The following is a 25,661-nucleotide window of genomic DNA, read 5'->3' as shown; positions in this document are numbered from 1 at the left end:
GGAAACCTGTCTACACAAGATACAGGGTCCATCCTCTGGGTCAGTGGGTGTTGTGGTGACTGGGGGTGGTACAGAAGGATGGACAGGCACTGAGGTGGTGAGTCCAGACTGGGACATAGAGATATCCCTGGCAGCCCCACACTGGCTGTCCCTACTATATCCTGCCCCACTTGCCCTAGTTTCCAGGTAGCTCTAATGACAATTTGGTCCCATGTAGACTGGGTCAATCCCACAGCCTCCAGCTGCCCACTTCCCCTGGGTATGGATGAAGTAGTGAGGAGAGAGATGTCATCCTTCCGGGTAGAGGGCACCGGGGTTACCAAATCTTGTTCCTAGAGAAACACAAGACGCCCTCTAGCCCTGCCTGCCCCTTAACAATGGGCACAGTAAGCATCCCCGATCCCTGCCTGCCCTCCCTGCACCAGAGTTCAGAGCTCCCTCCAGGGAGACGATGGATTTATTGGGCTGCGTCCCCAACCTGAAAAGGTACATCCAGTGAAGAGACAAAAATACACCTGCCATTGGCCATGCTTGCGCTCTCTCACTTCATCCTGGACAACAATCACCATAAAAGCTGTGCTTTAAAATAATCTTTAAATAATTTCTGCTTTTTGTTTAAAAAAAAAAAAAAAATCACCCCCCCCCCAAACAATTTCCCACCCCTGCCCCGCACTTCCGTCTCACCCTGCACGCGCCCACACTGCCTCCCATCTATGGTACATACAAAGAGCAGATAAATAAATAAAGATGCGCAATGCTACGGGGGGGACATGGGCCACAGCCTCCCTCAGCCCCCTCCCCTCCACTTATGTGGAGCTAGGGAAGGCTGAGGCCCTAGCTAGGATTTGGAGTGGGGGAACTGTGGCTGCAGCTCTGATGGGACTCTCCCCATATCCCAGGAGTGGGTGAGCAGCAATGAACTGGGGGTTTGGGGAGGGGCCCAGACATTAAAAAAAAAAAAAAAAAAAAAAGGAAAATAGACCAAACTTGGTCTTTTATGTATGAGTCTCAGTAGAGAAAATACAGAAACTGTGCTGGAAGCAAGTACCAAACCTGAGGGTTTGGGGTACTGAGGGCTTGGGGAGGTCAGGCCAGCCAGGGTCTGAAGCCTGAGGAGTTTTTTTAGCTTTGGGGTGGGGAAAGGCTTTTGGGCTGAGCCAGTTCAAGGCTGGATTCAAGGTTTTCTCCTCTGCCTCTTTCTTCAGACTCCAGCAGGCTGGGGTTGCAGCCCTGACTGTCCTCACACTTGCTCCTACCAGTGCGTGGCTATGCCTGGCTGGCATTTGCACCCTTCTGCCCATGTGCCTGCCTCTGCAGCCCACTCTTGCCAGTCAGAGCACGCCATGCCGTCACAGTGGCCCCATGGGATGCCCAGCTGGGTGGCTCTGGTTGCTGGCTTGGGGCATCTCACTCCCCAGTCTATCACTCCAGTGGCACTTGTGTCACCAAGCCAGAGGTCTCATGCCAGAACAGTGCCAGACCCCCACCCCTGCTTGTTTTGGGTGCCCCCTGCACATGGGCTAAGGACAAGGCACAGTCCCAGTACTTGGGTCACTCTCCTCCCAGCTGCCATGTCCCAGGGGTAGAAACAGCATTGCCTGCATTCCCACGCAGGCTGCCCAGCAAAGGGCCCTGGGCCCCTCTCCCAGAACTTCCCCACTGGGTGCAGGCAGGCTGGGAGCCCCAGCGGAGCAGCCAGGGCTCTCTCCTCTTCCCCCTCCCACTCGTCTATCAGACCTCCATCATTAGCTAATTTGGCACATGCACACACACATCGCACACACACACACACATAGCAGCATGTGGATCCAGCCGGGGGCACCTCCTGTCCCGGGGAAAACCCTTCATGCCTCTCTCCTGTCCCCAGGAGCAGGGGGTGAGGTGGTGAACAGGGAGGAGGCACACCATGGAGCTTCGGTGCTCCCCAACCAGGAGGTGGCTGTACCCCAAGCAGGCAGGGCTGGAGGCAGCTCCCCATGGGCACCCAGCTTTGGGACGGGGTGCTGGCCCCCAGTGAGTCACCCTGCAGCCACCACCTCCACCAGCTGTGCTGGCTGGGGCTGTGGTGCACCCTCAGCTCTCCGCCTGGGATATCCCCAGTGGGTGGAAGCTGTCAGGGGGCAGGAGCAGCCTGCCCAGGCGGTAGAGCAGCCCTGAGTACCAGTGCACACCATCCCCCTGCACCCCTGGCCACCCCACCAGGCTGTGGTAGAGCCGGAGTGGCCAGAAGGCCAGCTGTGCCAGCTGTTGCTCCTGCACCAGAGCAAAGCAGGAGGCCACCACGCCGTCCACCACCAGTGTCCCATGGCGTGTCAGCGGGGCATAGGCTCCCACGTCTCTCCGGTCCCACACCCGCACCACTTCAGCAGGCTGCAAGCTGCCCCCCGCAGCCACCACCAGCACGAAGTGTCCCGGGTGCACAAGGCTGGCAAAGATGGGGCGGAAGTGGGCGGTGGGCGCCGAAGCGTTCTCTGCCACAAAGAGCAGGTGGGTGGGCGTCAGGACCAGGCGCCGGGGCGGCTCCTGTGTCTCGATGACGTGGAAGGTGGTGAGGGCACGGGGCTCCTTGTCCAGGAAAGCCAAGAAGTCACTGTAGGTGGGCCTGCCCGCCCCGTCCATTGCCAGCACTCGCTGGCCCGGGCGCAGTGCCCACAGTGGCGTCTGGGCACCGTCCTCCAGCGTTGCCAGTGCCCGCCCGGGAAAGCAGCCCCCCGTCTTCGCAGCGGCCGAGTGCTCTGCGCAGGGAGAGAGAGGACAGGAGGGTTACCCATCAGCCACACCCTCAGCACCACCTTTCCACTGTGCATAGACACCTTCCCAGTCTGCCTGGCTTTGCCCACCCAGGGATAACCCCGCCCTGGCATCAGCAATGTGAGCTTGCTCCCTACACACCCCCAGCCACAAATTTCCCCTAGGCGCCTCATCCCCCAGCCACCATGTCACTTGAGGGGGCAACTGGGGACTCCAGCACGGTCCCATGGCATTGAGCCTGCTGTACAGAGCCAGGTCCCAAAGCCCAGAAGAGGCAGGCAGAGTGGGACACAACCACAGCCTGAAACGTGCAAAACACTACCAGGGGGCACCTGAAGTTTGAAAAAGCAGAGGCAGAGCACTGAGACAGTGGCAGGCTGAGGAGCAGAGTGCTTGGTCTCACTCTGCATATGCCCACAGCACCTCCGTTCCCTGCAGTGCTGGTCCTCGGAGGATGCTGCAAGGAACAGCGCAGGATGCAGCGCCCTTTCCCAGCACTGCAGCACCCCTTCGCCCCATGCGGCAGTCCTGCTTCCTTCTCCCACCTGCTCACCCCTGCACCACTGATGTCAGCCAGCTCCTGCTTCTCTGGGTTGTCGGGAGTTGGCCACAACCTGTGGCCATCATTGTGCAAAAGCCATCAGCCTCCTGGGCAGGGCTTCCCTAATGATTGTCACAGGGTAAAAAAACCCAAATTCCCTGTGGCTTGTCTCCTGGGATGGTGGCACAAGGGTCCTACCCCTTCCCAGATGAAAAAATGCAGCAAGTCACCAAGTGTCACCAGGGGCCCATTCTGGCACTCAGCAGGGGAACCCTGGCTTCCCAAGGAATGGTGCTCAGCTACCTCAGCAGCAGTGTTCTCCCGAGTCCCAGCAACTCCCATCTCAGTGTCTATATGATGCCCTCCCACCATCTGCCAGTGGCATCTCATCTTAGGGTCCTGCTCCTAGCCCTGCACAGTTACATCCTTGAGTTCTTAGCCCCTTCTCAGGGCTCTCTCCCAGCTCCCTCATCTAATCCCTGAGTGTCCCCACCCAGATGGCACTGCCCCCATCACTCCCCAGGTTTGGGCAGAGCCAAATCCCAGCCCCCAGGCCCATGAAGAGAGGCATCCATCTCTGGGACAGAATCCTTTTATTGCTCAGATGAGGTGCAGTGTCCACCCTGTCCTTGCCCCAGGGCCAGGTCCCAAATCCTGCACCCTGCATCCCCTGGCTGGCAGCAGAGCCATGGGGAGGGGTTGCAGGAGGGTGAGAGGGGTGCCTGGCAGAAGTGGAGGGCATAGGTGTTGGGCATGGAGGGGTAGGTGGTTGCAGGGAAGGACCCAAGGAGACACAATACATACAACAGGCCATGTGGCCATTCATACAAAAATAAAAGCCATTTACTAAGAGGCAGGGGCAGCCCGGCTGCCCTCTGTACATAGTTCTGAGGGGATCAGGATGTGTACCCCACGGCTTCCACCACGCACTCTTGGGTTCCCCATGGCCTTGGGGATAAATATGGGGGACTCAGAGCCCTGAGGAGCTGCTGCAGAGTGAGGGGAATATGACTAGCCTCTAGAAGCCCTTCAAGGCCTCAGGGCCCCAGTCTGCTGCTTGCATTATGGCATCCCTCTTCAGTTGGTCCAAGGGGAACATCCCAGGATTCAAGAGCCTGTGTCTTTCTCCAGGGGCACAGCCCCACTCCTCTGGCCAGCCTCATGGCTGTGGGGTCATGGTCCTTGCTTCAGAGCCTGGCCCCACTCCTCCTGCCAGCCCCACAGGGTGCCCCGGGGCACGGGAGCCCTGGTCCTCCGGCCACGTTTTGTCCCTCTTCTTCGGGGGTGCATCGCTCCCTCTCTGCGGCGTGGTCGCCCCACTTCCGTCGCCGGCCGGCGTTGTGCCCGTCCTGGCATCAGCACGGGGAGCGGGTCAGTGCGGGGGGCCAGGCTGGCGTCTGGGGGTGTCGAGCCGCTGGCTGCGGGCTAGGGCAGTAGGACAGGCACAGTGCGGTGGGAAGTGAGCCCGGGGCCGAGAGACGCAGGGCAGCACAGACACACCGGCCCCGGCACCGCGCGTGGCGTGTGGCCCTCGGCTGTGCGGGCACGGGTGTGGGCGTGTGTGCGAGGGCTCCGTGGGCGGGCACGGCCCTGCCGCGCGGGCTGCGAGTGCCAGCAGCCGCCGAGGCTGCCCCCGTGCCCAGGCCAGCCCAGGAGCAGGCAGAGCCCTCCCCGGCCTGTCGCCACACGGGCACAGCACGGCCCCTCCCGGCGCGGGCCGGCGCCGTGCGCGGGGCGCTGCTGCCCTCTGCAGCCCGCAGCCAGCGCGGCCGCTCCTGCGGGAGCCGCATCCCGGGCAGCGCCGCTTCTCCCGGGCTGCGCGGGGCTCGCACCCCACGCGATCCCCTCCCGGCCACGGGCAGGGCCTGAGAGTGGCTCCCCCTGCCTCCACCCCGCCGCCCCCACTGCACCGCACAGGAGGAAGCAAACACCACCAGCGATGACAGCACCCCTCAAAGCACCACCCAGCTCTGCTCCCTCTCTGCACATGGTGCTGCACAGCCAAGAGCTGATCCCAGGATGCCCTGGCCTGTCCCTGCCTGGTGTCCCTGACCCCAAGCCTGGCTAGGCAGGGATGGACAGATGCTGCTGCCGCAGCATAAGCTCAAAAGCAGCCAGCAGTGGAGCAGAGCAGGGCTGGATGAGGCTGAGCATGGGCACTAAGGGACTGCAAGGGCAGAGGCAGGGCACATAGGTGCGACGGGAAAACTGGGGGGTCAGGCTGGGAGAGAAAGGGATGTGGGCTGAGAAAAGGAGGAGCATAGAGTGGGTGGGTCAAGATGTAGGTCTATGGGAGCCAGATAGGGAATTTGCCCCATCTCAATGGCTGGCCACAGGTGTGTGACTCACTCCTCACCTGACTGTTGGCCCAGATACGGAAATCAGGATGCAAGAGCCGGCACCCCCTGCAGGAGCACCCCACCCAGCCAGCCAGGCTCCCTGGGTACACTGCAAGAGGGGGTCTGGCTCCTAGCTCCACTCACTGCCCCCCACCCAGTCTTACCTGACTTGACGGAGCAGTGGATGTGTGCCTTGGACTCGTAGTAGACCCAGTCGAAGCCAGCCTCCACGGCCAGGCGAGCCAGCATGCCGTACTTGTTGCGGTCCCTGTCCGAGGTTGTGATGTCCACAGCTCGGCCCTCATAATGCAGTGACTCTTCCGAGTGGTGCCCATCCTCATCCCAGCCCTCTGTCACTCTCAGCTTCACCCCTGGCCACTGATTCATGACAGAGATGGCCAGGGAGTTCAAGCGGTCCTTGCAGCGCTGTAGAGCAGAGGGACAGAGTCAGTAAAAGCTTTTTGGAAGGAGGAATTAGCTGCCTGGTTGGCAGGCTGCATCCCACCACGCTTCCATTAAGCCTCCCTGGGCCCTCAGGCCCTTGGGGGCTGGTCCAGCAGAGGAAGATCTGAGAATATGAGGTGCCTTGTCTATCCCATGGTCTCCAAACTCCCTGCAGAGCCTGATACCCCACTGTTGGGCAGAGGAGTGTGCATCCAACAGGGTACCCTTCTCCTCCTCCCTCTCTCCCCCAATTCCAGGCTCATTTGAGAGCCTGTTGGGCAATGCAGCCTGCGCTGGGCTGAAACACCCTCTCTGCTCACCGGACACCTGCCCTGTGCTAACTGTACCCCTGCGGTTCCCATCTGACAGGAGGAGGATACAGGAGCTTCAGTCCTGCTGCTTCCTGGCTGGGAGGAGCTCCCAGGGTCTCTAGGGCTGCCTCCAGGCACAAATGAAACACCCTGCCCGGTCCTCAGCACAGCTCTGCTTGGTCTGGCTCCTCAGGTCCTGAGTAGCCAGGACACAGCACTGAGCAGCCTCATAACTTCATCCAGCCTCTGCTCCTGTGGGAAGTGCCAAACCTGCCCAAGAACTCTGTTGTGCTGGAACAGAAAGGATGTGGCAAGAAGCCCCCTTCACCTCTCTGCACCACAAGGGCTGAAAATCCTGGGCTGAGGAACAGCAGTGGATCTTAAAAGCCTCAGATGTGGTGGCCACAGAGGCCATGCATGCTAGTACGGTGCCCATGGCAGTCCTCCCAGCAAGCAGAGGGATGCCAGTCCCAACTGCCTGTTTCACAGTCCTCCCAGCCCTGTCCTCCCCTGCCCCACACTCCCCAGCCACAGATGAAAGTCAGGGAAAGACCAAAACTCTGCAGGCTTGACTTGCAAAAGCGCAGCCCCAGCTTCTTGTCCCTTGCCCTGATGCTAAAGGGATGGAGAAGAGATAGAAAAGGTGTAGGAAAAGCAACATGGGAGCTTCTACAGAAAACCAGGTGAATGGACTAGGACTGTGCAGCCCAAAAAGGAAATTCTGTGAGGTCCTGAAGAATCACAGGACAGAGTGAATTGGAAGGGACCCATAGGATCAAACTCCTGGCCCTGCACAGCACACCCTAAGAATCACACCAAGTGTAACTGTGTATAAAACCAATGACAATTTAAAAGAGACAAGCTGGGACTGGGGTGTTTTTATGCCATCTCCAGAGGCTGAGGGTCACAGCCACAGGTACAGCTGGTTCTGAGGCCTCCAGCTGGATCAGGAGTCCCATTGTCACTGGCCAGTGCTCGCTGGGTGGGAGAGCTCTGCCTCCACAGAGGTAAAAGACTCCGATGCTCCTCTCACTGCCATTCCCCAGGAAACATTGAGTCCCATAAAATCAAGGCAATGGACAGAGCATTCATAGTCATGCACAAAACCAGTCCTGGGAAGCATTAAATGAAATTAATGGACAGCAGCTTAAAAAAGAGCTGCTGCTGGGGATGTTTTTGCCTGATGCCAGCTCAGTACTGGAACTCCCCACCACCATGTTGTGGTCTTGAGACAGTTACAGCAAGCATGAGCCAGGGCTCTAAAACCTGATGCTGGCTACATCCCTGGGCTCAGAAACACCCCAGCACTGCTTCCGCAGGGACCAAAAATGTAGGTCATCACCCTATCCCCAAGCACATGCTCCCATCCTAGGAAGGTGGGCGCTGCTGCTCTTGGGGAAACCTGCTTGCACTTGGCAGGGTCCAGGCCCTGGGAAGGGCAGTGCCAGGCAGGCCTTTGCCCCACATGAGGTCTGCCGTCATCCCACAGCTCCCTGGGCGTGGGGAGATAAGCTAGGAAGGTGCTGGACAAACAGTTTGCTAGGTGAGGGGAGGAGGAATAGGGAGGAGAGTGACTTTTGTCCCCGTCCAGCACCACCATGGTGCCACTTGGCACATGGGACAAGCTGTTCCCAAGGTCCCCAGCCCGAGCGGGACCCCGCAGTAAGGCAGTTCAGCACTGGAAGCAAGGAGGGAATCCCTGAATCTCCCCTGCATCCCCCGGGCAACACTCCAGGCATTCCCTTGCCACTACCATGCCAGCACCCCGCTCTGGGCACCCCTCCGGCCCTCACTGCCACAGCCCTTCTGTCCTCCAGGGGCACTCTGCCCGCACAAAAAAACAACGAGACTGTGCAAGCCTTTTCCCCCAGGCAGGGACAGCGTCAGGCAGAGCCCTGGAGCACCCCGTCCCCGGCTCTGTCGGTGCCATCGGTGGCCAGCAGGTGTCAGAGCGCGGGAGGGGACCAGCAGGGACGGGCTAGGAGCAGGTACCGATGGACAAGGACCAGGCAGGCTCAGGAAGGTCGGGGAGGAAGCACGTACTAACGGGTGGGGAACCGGTGGGCAGGGCAGCAGCGGACAAGGAACAGTCATGGATGGGCAGGGAAGAAGCAACTATGAAGAAGAAACAGGCAGGGATGAGCAAAAGTAAGTAGGGAGCAAGCAGTGATAGGCAAGGCTGAGCAGTGATGTGCAGGGTGGGGACAAGCAGGAAGCAGGCACAGGAGGCACAAAGAAGACAACAAACGACAGGGATCGACAGGGATGGACAGGGATGGACAGAGATGGACAGGGATGGACAGGGATGGGTAAAGAGCCAGCAGCAATAGTCAAGGAGCAGGCATGAGCTGCACGAAGTAGGTAGGGATGGGCATTGCCTGCCCAGGGACTCTGCTGCCTGCACAATCAGGTAGGCAGAGAGCAGAGAACTCATCAGCATGGGCTGACCACAGGGTGTGTGTTTGATGGTGATTGCAGCGAGGGCACAGCTTGTCCCTGTAGTGGTGCAGATGACCAGCACCCCCAGCTGACATGCAGGATGGGGTCTCATATGACCACACTAAACTGGCGCCTCTGCTGTCCCATGTACCTCATGGTGAAGACCCTGGGGATGTTGGGCTGGGCTGAGCAAAGGAGCTCTACCCACCTTCTGCCCAATCCTTGCATCTCTCTTTTTGTGTCCATAATGGGGACAGAACCATGTCCTGTGGGGCAAGCCAAACCACTTTAGGGAAGGCAGCAGGGCAGAGCTCCAAGATGGGGTGCAGTCAGCAGGGACTCCAGGGTCATCTCAGGGAAAGTATGAAGGACATTCAGGTGTGACCACAGTCTCAGAAGAGGTGCTGTGAATGGAGCTTGGCCACAGCTACTCCCATGTCCAGAGTCTGGTCAGGAGAAGAGGGGTCTTACTAGCATCTCCTCTTGAAGTGAGGCTTCCCCCAAAGGAAGCCAAAAGTCCTACCCCAAGGTCTGCATGAGAGATTCCTCACCACTGCAAGGATGGTCTCTGTGCCAGTTTGGCAAAGAGTGGCTGCAAGTGATGATGGCTGGGGTAGGGAGAGGCTGAGTTGGGGACTCCATGGGGGCAGGGGACCCATGGCATTCCTGGGCCAGGCTCCTGGGGAGAGGTGAGGCAGTTTCTGCCTCCAGCCTTATCTCAGCACCTCCGAGTGGGACCAGTGAGAGCAAACACACTGGAATTCTTGAGGAAGATGAAACGATAAAGGAAAGGCGGGCAGAGAGCAGCACTACCCACTCCTCTAAGCAGGCGACATCTTCCGGCTGCCTGGGACACCCAGACCCTTGGACTTGGGGAAAGAAAACAGGTTTGAAGTGAGTCAACAGCAGTAAAAGCCAGTGCTCTGGGGGAAGGGACAAGGAGTTGGGTCAATGGCCTTTCCCAACCCATACCAACACAGGACATGGTGTCAAAGCCAGAATTTCCATATCTGAGGGCATCTCCTCCAGCCAGGAGCCACAGAAATATTCCAGAGGGCTGTGGGATGGCAGAAATCATGCTACCTCCATAGCAAGAGGAAGAGTTGCTTGCAGAGCTGCCCAAGGCACGGTGGTACCCATCTGTGCATGGATGTGTGGTGGCCAGGGACCCTGCTGGAGTAAACCCTCGTTTGTGCAGCCCAAGAAGACCAGGATGCTTCTAGGTACTCTGCCAACAAGGCAGTGGTACAGCATGATACGTTAGGCTGGCAGGTGGGACACAGAGCCCTCCCTCTCCCAGGTGTGCTGAGGGGCACTGCCTGGATTAGAGAAGGTGGTGGGAGCTCTCTCAGGAGAAAACACGGTGAGAAGCACTCTCCTGCCTCCAATGATGTCCACCACTTCCCCGATGCATGGACCAGCGGAGCTCACTGCTTCCTCAAATATCCCTGAAGCTGTTCCCCAGGGGAGGCAGGTTACAGCCCAGCCCCAGGGCTCCAGTCACCAGCAACCACAACTTGTGCAACTCCCTAAGCTTGCTGCCTTGCAGGGGGATCCCGGTCCCTCTGCTACAGTCCCCAGCCTGAAAACCAAGCTGGACCATGGTCCCTGCCCTAAGGGACCTGCTCTCAGGGCACACGGGGTTGAAGAGCTGTCAAGCCAGCACCCAAGCAGCCTTACCTCCTAACGTTATCAACACCTTGGTCAGAAACTATGGCCAGGGCTTTGTTCAGTGCCGACCATGACAGTCACCCATGTTCACCCATCTGCCAGCCCCTGACCGGGGGATGCAGTGGTCAGAAGGACAGCCCCAGCTGCCCTCTGCTTCCCCCAGGATCTCGTTAAGGCTGTAACCCTGCTGAGGCTGGTGGCCAGGTTTCTTAGCAAGGCCGTGCGGCTCCTTATCTGCATTCCTGAAACCCTCAGGCATTCTCCTGGCAATATTAAAACACAGAGTAACCTTCGTCCAGCATCACCCCCCCTCCTCTGCTGTCGTCTGTGTCGTCCACCCCCCCGTCCCTCCTGCCGGCCCAGGGCACTTGTAAGCTGACAGCAACAGGGCATTTGCAGTAACAGGTTGTCCCCAGCCCTGAGCACAGCAAGCAGTTCCCACTGAGCACCCTTCACCATCCCACACGAGATATGCAACAAGAGGGGGGCACTGAGGGTTTCAGTGTCAGAGTGGGGACGAGGTCAGCAAGAGCACTCCTGGAACCTACTCTGCTCCCTGCCAGCACACCAGGCTCCGGTCTGTCCCTCGGATCCAACAGGCAGGCTGCCTGTTCTGCCACTGGGCAGGCAGAGTAGAGGGGCAAGGGCTACATGGCTGCATGGGGCAGGGTGCTGCCTGACCAGGGAACAGCGCGGCACAGCCCTGCCGGATCGAGGGGATGTGGAAGGATGCTGCCGGATCGGGGGCAGTGTGGCATAGCTCGGGGGCACCAGGGACGGCTGCTGCCAGCTTGGAGTGCAGGGTTATGCCAGCCTGGGGGCCAGTGGGACGAGAGTTGAGGGGCAGCAACGCAAAGTGTTGCCAGCTCGGGAGTCACAAGGGCGTACCTCAGGGTGCAGCCAGACACGGCTGCCACAGGCTCCGAAGAGCAGCGGGGCAAGGTGCTGCCATCTCGGGGGACAAGGTGCTGCCGGTTCCGGGAGCAGGGTGCTGCCGTCCCAAGGCGCAGCGTGCTGTCCGACGCGCACAGCGCAGCCGAAGGGACAGAGCTTTGCAGAGCCCGACGAAGGGAGATGCACTCGCTGCACGCCGGCAGCCCGGACCCGGCACCGGGATGCCCGGGGCAGGACGGGGAAGCCGCAGCGCCGGGCCCGCACGGTTCCCGGAGAGTGGGTAGTAGGGCGCTCTGGGGCAGTCCCGGTGCCCGCAGATGCCCGGCGCGGGGGTAGAACCGGGCGGCAGCGGGGCCGTACCTGGGTCATGAGCCGGTCGGCGCCAGTGTTCTCCTCGTCCTTGAAGATGATGTCGGGGTTGTAGTTGGGCGTCAGCTCCTTGAAGCGCTCCGAGTTACGCGCGATCTTGCCCTCGTAGCGGCCGCTAGCCCCCAGCGTCTTCTCGGGGACGTTGGGGCTGAACTGCTTGTAGGCGAGCGGGATGAGCTTGCGGGGCGGGCGGCGGCGGCTGCCCACCACCCTGCCCGGCCCGCAGCAGAGCACGGCCGGCGCCAGCAGCAGCGCGCACCCGCTCAGCAGCAGCAGCAGCCGCGCCGGCTTCATGGCGCGCCCGGCGGCCCCGGGCGGCCCGGGGCACCGGCGGCTCCGGGGTCCCCGCTAGGCTCGGCCGCCGCTCCCGCCGCCCGGCCCGGGGCTCCCCATGCGGCGCGCAGCCGGCGGGCAGGTGCCGGTGCCGGTGGCGGCGGCGGGGCGCGGCGGCTGCCCGGAGCGGGTGCGCTCCAGCTGCCCGGTGCGGCGGGCTGGCGTCGGCCCGCTCTGAGCTGCTGTGGCCCGGCGGCGGCAATAAATAGCGAAGGGCCGTTTGTTTTGGCAGGCGAGCGGCCGCTTGCGGGGCGCGGGGCGCGGGGCTCGGCGCTGCCGGAGCCCTCCGCGGTTTGCGCCTCGGCGGTCAGCGCGGCGGGGCTGGAGCCGGAGCCGGAGCGGCCGCTGCCTCCGCTCCCCGGGCAGGAGTGAGAGGGGAAATTGAAGAGATCCGGGACCGGGAACCGCCAGGACCGCACCCTGCCCGTGTCCCAGCCTCCCAGCGCCCTCCCTCTCTCGCCTCCTCCCCGTGGAACCTGCCCCGGGCCGCCCGCAGCCTCCTCCCCCCTGCCGAGCCCTGCAGCCCACCCCGCTGGGGGTGCCCGCCGCCACCTGCCCCCCGGGGCAGCCCCGCCGCCGCCCCAAGGCGCTCCCGGCCCACCGCACACCCTTCGCCCCCCTTCGCGGGGCGTCCTGCGGGGGCTCCCTCGCGGCGGAGTGGGCGCGGGGTGGCACCCCCGGGGCTCCGGCCCCCGCCGCGCCGCCTGCTCGCCAGGGGCCCGGGCCTGCGGGCGGGGATCAAACAGAGCAGGGAGGCAGCTGGTTGAAATTTAACCACAATATTCTCGCTCCCCATTGTTTCCAGGGAGGCCCGATATTTCCACAACAGGATTATGGCATCTGATTAACTCGCTGAGACAACAATGAGGGGCTGGGATGGGCTTCCCCTTCTAGCTGCCAAAAGGGGAAAGTAAATATAACACCCTGATTTCAGGAGCGAGGGTTTGCAGGGCCCCCCCCGGTTCTCCCCCAGCTGTGTGCCGGGGAGGGGTCCGGCACAGGTCCACTTGCACACCCTCTGGTTCCCTAGGATCTTCCCAGGTGAGGCAGTGCCTTGGGATGCCCACACACACACAACTCTCTCAGGGATGTTCCCTTGTCAGCTCTTCAGTGGGCACAGGGCACAGGTCACTCATAGGGATACACAGTGGCCAGGTTGGAATAGCCAGCCAGACATCCAGCTCTGGCTGCAGGGCTTTGCTGGTCTCAGCAGCACCGAGCAACCTGGGCAAGAGGGATGCAGGCGGGGGAGCCAGCATCACCCACAGACTTGGGATGCTGCTATCCACTGCCCCCAGCAGACCATTTCCTTTGCAGGAGCTGCGAGCAAAGTGCAGCTGGCCAGAGGTGTCTCCGTCAGGTTTTCATACTCAGTAGCCGTGGTCCATCAGGTTTTTGTACTGGTTTTCATACTGCTTACCCAAAACCAGCTCCCAGAGCCTCTATGACGTCCTGCCACTGAGCAGGATGGTGAGTGGCAGATATCCCACTGCTCCTGCACATGATGAAGCTAGGGTGTTTGGCCAGCAGCCCCAGGCCACCCCACTTCTACACCTCTTCAGCTGATCCTTCCAGTGGAGCATTATAAGGGCATCAGCAGAGAGAGCAGAGGGGATGTAGCACAGCACCATTCGCCAACCTTGCCCTTAGCTTCTCAGGGATGCAGAAGGGACACAAGTCTCTGTGCATCACTAGCACAGAAAAATTAGACTCTATGGACCCCTGGACTAGATTCACAGAATCTTCCAGGGTGTTTTGTACTCCCAACAAAAGGAACAAACCTAGCTTCCCACTTTGCACATCACAAGAGACTGTGAAGCAGGATTATCTGGGATAACACTGCATCTGGAGGCTGCAGCACTTCCCCAGGGAGAAGTTCCCTATGAATGCCAGTGTCACAAACCCAGACCTCCAAATAACCTCTGCAGCCTGACAGCATGCAGTGTGCATGTCACAAGCCTCTGTCCCCCTCCCAGCAGCTCCAGGCTCACAGTAAGCAGCCTAGCCCTGCCCTTGCTGGTAACAGTATTCCTGTGCCATGGAGGCCTAGGGTGGAAGGCAGGGAGTTGGGTTTGCTGGTGACAGCAACTCCTGCCCATGCAGGGGCTGTGGCACTGTGCATCAGCTCTGGCCACAGCGAGCAGTGACAGTGCCCTGTTGCTGTGTGCAGAGTCCATCACCTGTCCATGCAGCATTCCCCATGTCAGCCAGTGCTCCTGCCAGGCAAAGCCCACGGGCACATAGGGCTGAGTGGGACAGGGACATCAGGCACAATAGGGTAGCCAGGCTGGGTGTATGGGGAGGCAGCTGGAGGCTGAGACAGGGTGGGCATAACCAGTGTTTGAGAGAGAAAATTTGCTTGGGGAGGGGCACTCCTGCTTGGGCAACTGATGGGAAGGGACCCTTGCTGCTATAGTGGAGGTGGGAGAGAGGCAGTGTCTGTCCCTTATCACATGGCATTTCCCTCAACACTCAGCCACTCTCAGGCACCGCCGGGACTCCTGGCCTGGACGGCAGGACGCACTGCTCCTGCCTGCATTCCGACAGTGCACCAGTGCCTCTTTCCTCTGTCCTTCGGCTCTCCCCACCACCGCATCCCACTGTCCCTGTGCGAACGGCAGTGCAGCATCCTGCGCACCCCTTGCTGGGCTCCCAGGGCTGCCCGGAGCTGGACTCTGCGCAGGGCGAACGGGCGGCGGAGCCGAGCCAGGCAGTCTAGGTGGTGCTATTTCTCTATTTTTGCACTGGACGGGTTTGGGATTTTCCTCTCCCTATTCGCTGCCTTGGTCGTCTTCTTCCCTCTCTCTCTCTCTCCCTCTCCCCCTCTCTCTTTTTTTTTTCTTTTCCTTTTCTAAAAATACTTGACAGCGATTGAAAGGTCCCTTTAATCGAGGCCACAGAGCCCTTATTAAGGGCACGGGTCGGGGTGCTGGGCCGTGCCCAGCATAACGGCTTCATTAAACCCTGAGAAAACTAATATTTATGGAATCAAATTTATGGAGGCCAAGGCCGAACTTGTGGCCTTTAATGTGTGTCGGGAGCTCAAATCCAGCCGGCTCCAGGGAGGAGGGGGTGGGGACAGGGAAGGAGACCCCAGCGGGACAGGATGGGACAATGTGTAGTGACATTCCCCGGAGCTGGCGACAACCTGGGCCAGGGAGGAACCAGTGGCCCCATGCTGGAGTCTTGAGGGCCAGGGTCCCTGCGGTTCCCTGGGGGACATTGGCAAAGCTCTTTTTCCTACTGTCTTCACTCTCCTGCTTTTATTTACCCCCCATCCATGCTCCTGCATCCACACCTTCCCTTGCATTGGGAGAGGGGTGAACGGAACAGGATCTATCCCTGCAGCAGGTCTTTAGGGCTACTGGACACTCCACAGAGACTTTGCAGCAGGACAGGGTTCATGAAAAACTCCTCTGCAGCATTCCTGGGACGGCTCCCCCCAAGGTAGAGTACCCCAGGGAGAAGCAGAGACACAGTAACTCACCAGAAAGACCCAGGGGTGCAGGTGCTGGTTAGCACCACCCGCTCCTCCCCCACAGAGTCCACGAGCCACTGGCACAGCCAGGTTGGGATTGTTTCAGCCCGGCCTCTCCCTGTGATGTCTCCTCACACCCGAAAGGGGATAGACAAGCCAGATGCCCTCACAGGGGCCATAAGCATTCCTGAATGTGCTGGCATGCACGGGGGAACAGCACAAACCCCAGAGCCAGAAGGGAGCTGAGGGACCAGGCTTGCAACAGAACAGCTCCTGCACCAGGAGATGGACTCCATATGGACGGAGTAGGGGTTGCACCAGGGACAGCCTGGCGACAGAAGATACAGGAAACACTTGAACTGCCAAACTCCTGCTGCCCCAGTCCTACCCCTCAGCCAGTAGCAGGACCCTCCCTGGGGGCAAGTGCCTAGCAGGCAGACTCAAAGCTGCCAAGATAAGATGCTTGCAGATGGGAAAATGCAGGATGCGTAAGCTACGGCAGTCGGCACAAGCTCTGCATCCCATGGCTTTCCCTTCTCACCACCCACCCTGCCCTGCATGCTGCTCCCTAAGAAAGGAAATATAAAAAGCAACCAGTTGCACTCGCCCTGGGACTGGTCGGCTGTGGCCCAGCAAAGGCCCTTTCATTCCCCTTCTACAGACACAGGGACTGCTCTGGATGTTTTTATTTCCCCCTTTCTGCCCAAGAGAACAGGCAGCATGGCTGCAGCTGGCCCAGCCCCAGGGAGCAGGACAGCTGGGGGCATGGGTTCCTGTCCCAGGAGAGCAGCACCATTGGCTGCAGCCTGCCTGCTGCCTGGCTCTCTGCGTGCTGTTGTAGGACCTGGCTTGGACACAGGAATGGGGTTCCAGTCCTGAAGGAAGCATGACGACCCAGGGGCTGGAAGAGGAGAGCAGGAGTGGATGGATGGATGGATGGATGGATGGATGGATGGATGGATGGATGGGGTGGGAAGGGATGGAAGTGGTGTTTTGTGTCCAGGGAGCATCTGTAAGCTGCTCCAGGGCTGCTCCCAGGCCTGGGAGCATTCAGTGTGTTAGTGTTTTGGTTGTCTCCTGCTCCTTGGAAGCGAAAGCATGAATCAACCCTGTAACACCTGCCCAGTAACTATGGTGGAGGTGCCTGCAAATGTAGGGTGCCCCACAGCCCATCCAGGGCCTTTGCCAGCCTGCTGCTGCAGGCACCAGCACACAGTGTGTATCCTGGTGTGGGACAGGAACAGGGGCTCCAGCCCCCTCAGCATGCTGTGCCCCCATGATCTGGGCATCCTCTTGTGCACACCCCAAAACACATACTGCTGCTCAGGGTGAGGCACAGCATGGCTGGGAGTGGCTGTGCTGTGCCACAGCAATGAGCTGCTGTCACCTGCTCGCTGTCCAGAGTCACTGCAAGCCCCTGGGACATCAGGACTGGCCTGAGGGGGACCCAGCAGCACTGGTGATTACATCCCTTCCTAGACACTACAGCCCTGGTGGGACAGAGAAGGAGAAGGAATCCCACCCAGACATAGCCTTTTATTGAAAACCCACTCAAGAGCAGCCAAACCCCACAGCTCTGCCAGAGCCCCAGCTGTCCCACATCCACTGGCAGCATCCCTCCCACTTCTCCCCGGTCCAGCACTGGCTCTGCCATGAGAGGAAGCCTGGGCAAACTGCACCAGGGAAGAGTTAGAGAAGCTGTTTCCTGAAACACTGTTGAAGAAGGGAGCTCCATCTCCCCAAATGGAGACATCTTGGGAGGGGACCATGACCTGGGCAGGGTCCACCAGGAGATGCAGAGAAGAGGTAGATGATGCATGGGTGCTCTGCACTTCCTCTCTTGGATGCTGGGGGAAGCAGAGACCCTTGGCAGGGTTGGCAGCAATCTTTCAGCTGAAGAGCCCTTTTGCCTTCTTTGGCTTGGCCTTGGCTGCAGGCAGCCGGGGCTTCTGAGCTGGGGAGGAGGCTGGCTGGAAACAAAGAGGAGGCAGTGTCAGTTCCACCTTGGGGGGTCATGCAGCGTGTGTGCAAGTGTGCAAGCAGTGATATTCCTGTCATCTCTGTTGTGGGAGCGCAAAATACATACACATCTGCAATCACACACTCCCCAGTCAGGATGCATGGGGTAGAATGGGCTAGGAACCAAGCTGAGACGCCAAGCCCATCCTAGATGGGCACAGTGCTTGGATGAGAGGACAGGAAGGAGATGTGGTCCCCATCCTGCCATTGGTACAGAGAGACTGTTCTAGAGCAGCACTCACCGAGGTTCTCTTGCTGGAAGATGTTTCATCCTCCTGGGATGGAGGAGGTGGATGGGGGTGCTCTGTGGTTTCTGCAGTGGGTGCTGTGTCCACGTCATCCTCTGGTACCAGAAAAAGACGCAATTTGGGATTGAGATAAGGGACCATGAGGCATTGCCCAAAGCCACTCCAGGAATTGTGCTTGGATGGGGAGCCCAGCCCATGGGGGGAAAGCAAAGGGGGACACTGTTGCATGGGGTGAGCTGCACCCGGGGCCACACTTTCCCCAGGATATGGGGCTCAGCAGTCGAGGGGATGGCTGCATCACATGCTCCCCATGCCACAGCCAAGGAGCTCCTCACCAGAGCAACGCCGTTTCCGAGCCTGCTTGGCCTCCTGCTGTGTCACTGCAGTGTAGAGCTGCTGCAGAGCAGAGGCAAACTCCCGCCCTTCATCCGCAGCGCAGATCCGGGGCAGGGTCTGTGGAAGACAGTAGAGGCACCATCGCCCTGCCAGGACATCATCTGCCAGGTCACCCTGCCACGGTGCCGCTGTGGGGCAGAAAAGGGGCTGTGCCCCCCTCTGCCTGTCAGGCTGCATCTGTTTCACCCCAGGACTGCAGCACAGTTTGTGGGAACAAGCAGCTCAGGCACTGGGTGGGATGTGGCTGCTCCCAGCTGTGCACACACCCACACACCTGCTCTGGACACTGCGTTGCCTTCCCATTGAGAGGCAGACTGCAGAGGCTTTTGGGTCATTCATGAAATGCTGGAGACAAGATCGCTCTGGAAGGGCTCTGGCTTTCCTGCCTGGAGCAGCATGGGCTGCAGCTTGCAGATCTGGACAGCGAGCCCTGGGCAGGGACATGACCTCATTAAGAGGTGGGAACAGGCAGCCCCTGCCTGCCACCACAGCCTCCAGCACAAGGCATCTCTGGTGGCCCCATGGAAAGTGAAAATGAGGTGACAGTGAGCTGAGGGATGCCCAGGTTTGCTCCCCGTCTGCCAGAACAGCTCCTGCCTCCCTGCACACATTTTTATTCCCTCCAGACTTGACGTGAGAAGCTGCCTTCCTCCTGCCTGCACCCCTTGCCAGTGGCATGCCACCTTTCCTGCTGGGCCATGCTGATGCACATGAGAGATCTTGGTGGGCTGGGGAAGCGCCACACTCCACTGGGACCATAACACAGCTCAAAGTGAGCAAACAAACGTGCAGGGATGGGGAAACGCGTGTGTGCCCTGGAGGGGTTGCTGCGGGGGGTGTGTGGGGCACAGTGTGGGCCTACAAGTGCAGGTGAGTGTGAGCATGATGACGTACATAGGGACTGTGTGTGCAGCAGTGTGCAGATGAGCATGGCTGCGGGTGCATGCATGGCCGATTGTGTGGCTCTCTGTGTTTGTGTGTGTGTGTGTGTGTGTCAAAGGTCTGCACACACTAATCTCTGCCCTGCTCCACACCCAGACAGCAGGAGAACAAAGTGTAACAGATAAGGTAGGATCCTCTCCGGGCCAGGAAAGTGGGGAGGGGATGGGGACACTCAGACCCACTCAAGGCCAGAGTCCAAAGCCTGACCCCAGCTTCCCAGGGGCAGAATGGGTAGGCTGAGCCCTCTTCACTGCTCCCTGCCAGACAGGGTGGGAGGATAGGGCTGATGCCAGGATGTGTTGGCTGGTGCCCAGAGAGACACTTTCCATGCAGGTCTCATCTCTTCTGCTGGAGCCACAGGCATGAAAGGCCCCTTGGCTGTAGGAAATGCATGGCACTGGCATCTGCTTTTTGACCAACTGCTATACAGGTCACCTCCTCTGTCCTTGCCCACTGCCACTGGAGGGAGCGATGCTCTGCTCCCAGCATCCTGCCAGCATCCCACTAGCATCCCACCAGCATCCCTGGGATTGTTTGGTACTGGGCAAGCACACCTCTCAATGCCTCATCACCCAGCTGCCAAGCTGTTAGCTGCACTGGCTCATGACAGGGTCCCAGAGAGGAGGAGGAGGGATGCTGAGCACCTCAGGCACCCCAAAGATGCTCTTGCCCTGCTGTCTCACCCCACAGAGCCAGAGTTGCACCCAAGGTTTCAAAAGCAGCATCCAAGGCTGGGAAGGTGACTGCACTTCAAAGGCAGAAGAGGGCCTGGTCACGGGTGGCTGACACAGCCCAGATCAAAGGCACAAGCTGGAGTCATAATTCAGAGAAAAGCAAACAGCAGCTCCCAGGAAAGTCAGGAATGGCAGTGAAGTGAGCAAAGTGTACTAGATAGCGCTGCGTGGGTCAGTGCCCCAGGAGGGCAGGAGAGTCCCCTGCAGAGCCAGGTGCCAGCTCTGGGTGTCACTACTATGGTGCCCATCCCCTCTCCCTGCCACCAACCAGTTTCTGGGGAATGCCAGGGCAATGGGGCAGGCTATGCATCCAGGTGTAGGGTGCTGCCCGATCTCCTCTGCTCCAACCCATCAGGATGGCACCTGGGATGTGCCCCGAGGCCCAGGGCTGCTCACGCTGCTCCACTTCATAGCATTCAAGCAAGGATCTGAGCAGGGCAGCTGCTCACTCAGCGCTCAGCCCCAGCTGCCCAGAGCCAGCAGTGTCCCCATGGTGTCCCTGGGGATGGGGCAAACCATCTTTGCAGCCGCACAGTGTCCCCAAGAGCAGCACACACACCCACTGAGGTGGCACCCTGGAGAGGCACTGGGGGGAGTGCCCAGCACTCCTCGGGGGATTGGGCATCCGGGGTGGCACAGGGGTCTGCAGGTGCAGGGCACCTGCTGCCCACGCCTGCGGGAAGGGCTTAGCTCCAGCAAGCCCAGGGTGGAATTTGGGAGTCAGCGGCCACTTCCTGCCGCTGCCCTTCCCGGCGGCTGGAGCCTGCGGGCTCGGGGCCATGGGGTGGCCGGAGCTGGCCCGCGGCGGGACTGGGAGGCTGCGCTTCACAGCCCCAGAGGGAAATGGGTTCTAACCAGAGCTGGAAGCGTTTCCCTGCAGAGCTATGACTCAGCAGGGAGCAGAGCGTGCTGTGCCAGCCACCGGCCACCTGATGGCCCCGAAGGCTGAGAGGGACAACGAAGTGTCCCCAAAAGGGCTGGATGGGGGACAAGCCCTGGCTACAGGTGATTTTCCCCTTCGTCCTTGCCCCACTGCTCCGTTCCGAAGCTGAACCCTGCTGCAGACAAGTTGTCCCCACTGCGACATCAGCCCTCATCTCTGGTGACTTGTTTTTCCCTGATTACCCATCTCCAGGATAAACATGATGTCTGAGGTCCGGGGAGCCGCACAAGCAGAGGGCTGGCCGCTGGGGGAGTGCTGGCCGAGTTGCTCCACACGACTCGCCAGGCACCAGAGAGTGATGCCTGGGGAGCTGGCATGGCTTGTCTGGCCTGTTATGACTACCTGGCCACAAGGCCAAGTGGGATGCCCCCGTATCAGGAGGGACTCAAGGCTGTGGAGGCGGCACGGGAGGCTCCGCAGCACACCCTGAACTGCAACTGGGGGGGTGCCCAGCAAAGGGGGGCAGGTGCCTGACCTCGTGCTGAGAGCAAGCCATGCTCACCAACAGCTCCACGGTGTGGAGGGGCAGCTCAGGGGGCTGCAGCCTCGCTCAGTGACCCCAACCCAGAGGGCTGGGCTATGGGGCTGCACCCCAGCGTGGAGATGTAGCAGGGTCAGTGGTGGGCAGGGTACAGAATCTATCTCCAAGGCATTCTGCCTTTACCCACCCCCTGCCCAGACTCCCTTCTCAAGGGGCCATAAGGGACAGCAATTTGCAGTATGAGCAGAAGGGGCACATCACCCAGCCCGGCACCATGCCACCAGCACAAAACCATCACCTTTCCCTGGCCCAGGACGGGTTTGCAGGCAGGCTGGCTCATGCTGGGCCCCCCTTCCAGTGCCAAGCACCAGAGTCTAAATCGGTCATGCTCAAAGCTGGGGACTGACCCTTTCATTATCACACCAGACGTTCAAAGCGGTTACCAACATTCTTCACTACAAATCCCACATTCCTATTTTTTAATATATTTTTAACTGGAAAACAGAGCGAATGGGGCCTGTTTGGAAATTACAGCCTGGCTGCTGTGGCTTGTATGTCAGATCTGCCCACATTCCCGTGGCCAGCCTCAGCACATGCTCCACAGGGGCACACTTAATAATTCCTGCAGGGGCGGGAGCCAAGGGGTGTGGGCCAAGGGGGAGGATGGCTTCCCCAGGCTGTCCCTGCCAGCGGGCTCCGCGGAAGCGGCGTGGTGGAGTGGCAGACCAGGAATGGCAGACTGGCTCTCTGGCACTGGGCATGGCCACTGCCACACTGATGTGGATGAAGTCTGGCGATGCTGTGACAGTCCACAGCGGACAAGGGAAGGGCTCCATGGCTGGTGCATTCCTGTGCCTCAGGGCCAGGCTGCCCTTGGCACCCTACCGTGCCACAAGCTTTGTGCATGCTCCTGGGAATGGGGCTGGCATGGCTTGCTGGATCTATGCTGGGCATCTCTGCCCATGGTTATGCCAATGTCAGGCTAGGGAGAGACCCACCCTGGGATCCAGGTAGATGCTCACCCACCCTCTTCCAGCAGCAGAGGATCTGTCTGCAAGAGGATAGATGGAGAGAGTTGAACTGCCCCCCTCCAGCCGGTATCAAGGGCAGGAAAGGGGGTGCTTATTCCCTGGGATGAAGCAGGGTACATCGGCCGGATCTCCTGCCCCAGCTCCCTTGTGGGGAAATGGCCCTCTCCCTGGGGGCAGAGCTGCCTCCAGGCACTCCGAGGTGCCCCACACTTACCACTGATGCCCTTTCCCAGCTCCTCCAGCCCTTAGATCTACTTGCACCCACCCCAGCCTGCATCACTCCGTGGGACACTGCATACTCCAGAAGCAGGTGGCTAAAGGACCAGCCCTGAGCTCAAACTGTCACTGTCCCCATCTGCCCTACGATGCAGTCCCAGGGGACACGCAACAGCAGCAGCAGCAGCGGCAGCAGCAGCAGCGGTAGCTAGGAGAGCTGACGGTGCTGCCAGCCCGCCCTTGGAGCAGGCACGGGCAGGATGGCCAGGGCTCCACAGGCAGGCAGCCAGGCTGAGCACACCTGGCAGGAAGTGGCGGTGCCGGCAGGGGAAGGCAGCCGGAGACCTGCTGAGAGGTGAAGGGGTCACCCCGGGGAAGAGCGAGTGGTGAGGCCGGGACAGAGGAGCATCGGAGCCCTGCCCAGCCCAGCCCAGCCCAGCCCGGCATGGCACAGCACTCCTCCCAGCACCGCTCTGGCCCTGCTGCCGGCAATGTTTTCCTTTCCCCCTGACTTCAGGGGCCTTTCCAGCGAGCAAATGTCAGGCACATAAAGAGCGGCACTGTGAGCGGAAGATGGAGCGAGAATGCCTGCCCGCGTCCCTCCGTAAGTGCTGTCTCACACTTCATCAAGGCAGCCTTTGCAAGCGAGGCACTCACTTAACAACCAGCAGTCTATGCTGGCCGGCGACCGCAGCAGCCCCGCCGCTCAATACCCTTTTCTTTTCTCCTTGTGCTGCTTCTGTGGCTTGGGTTACAGCCTTTCTCGCAGACACTGAGCGGAGGGGCGTGGTGGCAGCGGGGGCTCTGCATTGTGCAGCCGCCACGCCGGGGTGGATGCTGGTTCCCCCCATGCAGAGATGCTGGGGGGGTTCTATCCCTGCTCTGCCCACTCACTCCTGCATCCAACGGGCAGGGATAAATCCCAGGGAAAGGAGGGTCGGCGGCAGAACAGAGGTGGGGCAGGAGGTTGCAGCATCTCCTTCCCAGTCATGTGAGGACCAACCCACCAGCAGCAGCCTGGGGCTTGGCAGGGACGCTGGCAGGGGGTGAGCGATTCCACCCCCAGTGGGCACCGTCCCTACCCCATCCCATTTGGAAAGAGGCCCTCCTGCCATGCTGCCAAGCAAACCCATGGGCATCCAAGCCCTCCCCCTGCCCAAGTGCCAACAAACTCCCTGAAAAAGAGCTGTGTCCAGCACTAGCATTGCCTCCCCACCTGGGCAATGCTGGAAGATGCTGGGCCTTGCTGCACAGCTTGACCATGGGCACTTGTCCTCCTGTCCAGCAGCCCATGGGGGTAACAGCAGGAAAACCTTTGGGGAAGCTGGCACTGGGTGCCAGTTTGGCAAGGGAGATGGACAAGGAGGCAGGTCCCAAAAAGTGTGGCAGGTCCCAGCATGCCAGGACTAGTGAGGACTTGCTTCCAGGAAGGGAGAGTCACAGGCTGATAGAACCTATAGCCTTCACCTCCACCAACCTGACCCATCACTGACACAGGGTGCCTTCTCCAGGGTCAAGAGCAGAAGGCATGGAGACCTGGTGGCCAGTTATGCCTCCTCTCCCAGGGGGACAGCTCAGAGACCCCGCTTATCTGTGAGGAAGCTGGGTGGCTCACACCGCCTTGTTATTTTAGGCTGACTCGGTGAATATAGATACATCATCCAGGCTTATTATTGTAGGATTCCTCCGCAAAGTGTGCCAGCTCATGCGGGTTTATTATTGTCTGCTCAGGAAAGCTGGACACATTGCACTGGTCTGTTATTGTAGGGTTGCTCAGGAAGGCCAGCCAGCTCATCCCAGCTTGTTGTTATTGCACAGAGCTCACGGGGGGCTGGCCAGGAAACTTCCTGCAAAGTGGGGTGATGGAAAGGGAGCCACACCTGGTGAATCACAAGGATGCTGTGTGGCGATAAGGAACAGCAAAGGGTGGGATCCAGCACCTCAGCTCCACCCAGCAAGGACAGGCCACTCATTCATGGGCACAAGCACTCATGATTCCCCTGGATCTCTGTGTAACAGAGGCAGCAGGAGTGTGGGTCAGGGCAGGGAACTGGCAAAGCAGCCCTCATACTCAAGAAACAAAATCTGGGGATGACAGGGGGACAACCATGGAACTACTGCAGCCAGTACATCCCTGAACCTGGCACACAAGGGATTAGCTGAGCTAACAGGGCCCAGAGAGGAAGCTGGTGCTGAGCCAGGTGAGATTAGGGGCTTTTGGGGGGAATCTGGGCGTGTTTAGGACCAAAGTTGAGCAGGAGGCAGCTGCTCCACCCTTGTGGCTTTGCAGTTCCTCCCAAGCACGGGTGCAGCCATAGGGGCAGCCCCTGGGGATGCTGCCCCATTGTCACCCGAAACTGCAGCAGGAAGCATTTCTATGTGGGGCAGGGGGGCAGCAGGGCTCCCCACTGGGCTGCCTCAGGCAACTCCCCAGGCACATGGCCCCAGTAGGGTTGGGTCCAACTTGCCCCAGCAGCCCTGGCACTGCTGCTGGCACAGCCACTGAGTCACCATCACTTCCTTGCTCTGTGACAATCCGTGTTTCCCAGGCATGGCAGCCTGCTGGCGTCACCCCAGGCTGTGCCCAGCTGGTACCAGGCACCCAGATGTCCCATGGGCAGTGCCCAGCTATGCCAGGTGCCCAGGTGTCCCCCCAGGCAGTGCCCAGCTGTTCCAGGTACCCAGGTGTCCCACGGGCAGTGCCCAGCTGTGCTCAGTGCAGATGTTGGTCCCCAGCCAGGCACCAGGATTGAGTGTCAAGAGAGCTCTCCGTGCACAGCAGCAGCGGCAGGAGGCCAGCCTGCCTTGTGAGCACACAGCCCTTTCATTCATGGCAAAAAATAGCCCCCCGGGGTGTGGTCCAGGCTGGAAAAGCCCCCTCCAGCCCTGGCCAGCCCATGTTTATTCAATACGGGGGGGACACACTGCCCTCTCCCTGCCCCCCAGCCCTGCGCACCATCTCCCTGCCAGAGTGGCTGCTCTTGGACGTGATTCGTCGGGTCCCCCCTGGCCAAAACACACAGGCTGGGGTGGGGGGGAAGGCAAAACCCTAAAAAGCACTGGGTTTGTCTCCAGGAGGAG

The 25,661-nt window shown here is 60.0% G+C and overlaps 2 protein-coding genes across 2 annotated transcripts in view; both read right to left on the bottom strand.

Moving 5' to 3' along the window:
• Nucleotides 1-2,073: 2,073 nt before the first annotated feature.
• Nucleotides 2,074-12,053, bottom strand: IHH (Indian hedgehog signaling molecule; the record flags this gene model as incomplete). Its single annotated transcript, XM_082284591.1, has 3 exons — nt 2,074-2,735; nt 5,796-6,057; nt 11,751-12,053. 3 exons carry the CDS (start codon nt 12,051-12,053, stop codon nt 2,074-2,076), a joined length of 1,227 nt encoding a protein of 408 aa, XP_082140717.1.
• Nucleotides 12,054-17,353: 5,300 nt separating this feature from the next.
• The window catches only part of NHEJ1 (non-homologous end joining factor 1), a 42,733-nt gene continuing 34,425 nt past the window's right edge, over nt 17,354-25,661 (bottom strand). The window contains exons 6-8 of the mRNA XM_082285582.1: nt 18,173-18,290; nt 17,832-17,932; nt 17,354-17,540 (exon numbers count right to left, since the gene is read on the bottom strand). Of these exons, the coding sequence (XP_082141708.1) occupies nt 17,460-17,540; nt 17,832-17,932; nt 18,173-18,290 (300 nt within the window). The 3' untranslated portion in view covers nt 17,354-17,459. The remainder of the gene's footprint in view (nt 17,541-17,831; nt 17,933-18,172; nt 18,291-25,661) is intronic.

Source organism: Coloeus monedula (assembly GCF_965178545.1).
Source record: "Coloeus monedula genome assembly, chromosome: 7".
NCBI lineage: Eukaryota > Metazoa > Chordata > Aves > Passeriformes > Corvidae > Coloeus > Coloeus monedula.
Note: the sequence above shows the minus strand (reverse complement) of the source record. Positions and strands in the feature narration are given on the sequence as shown.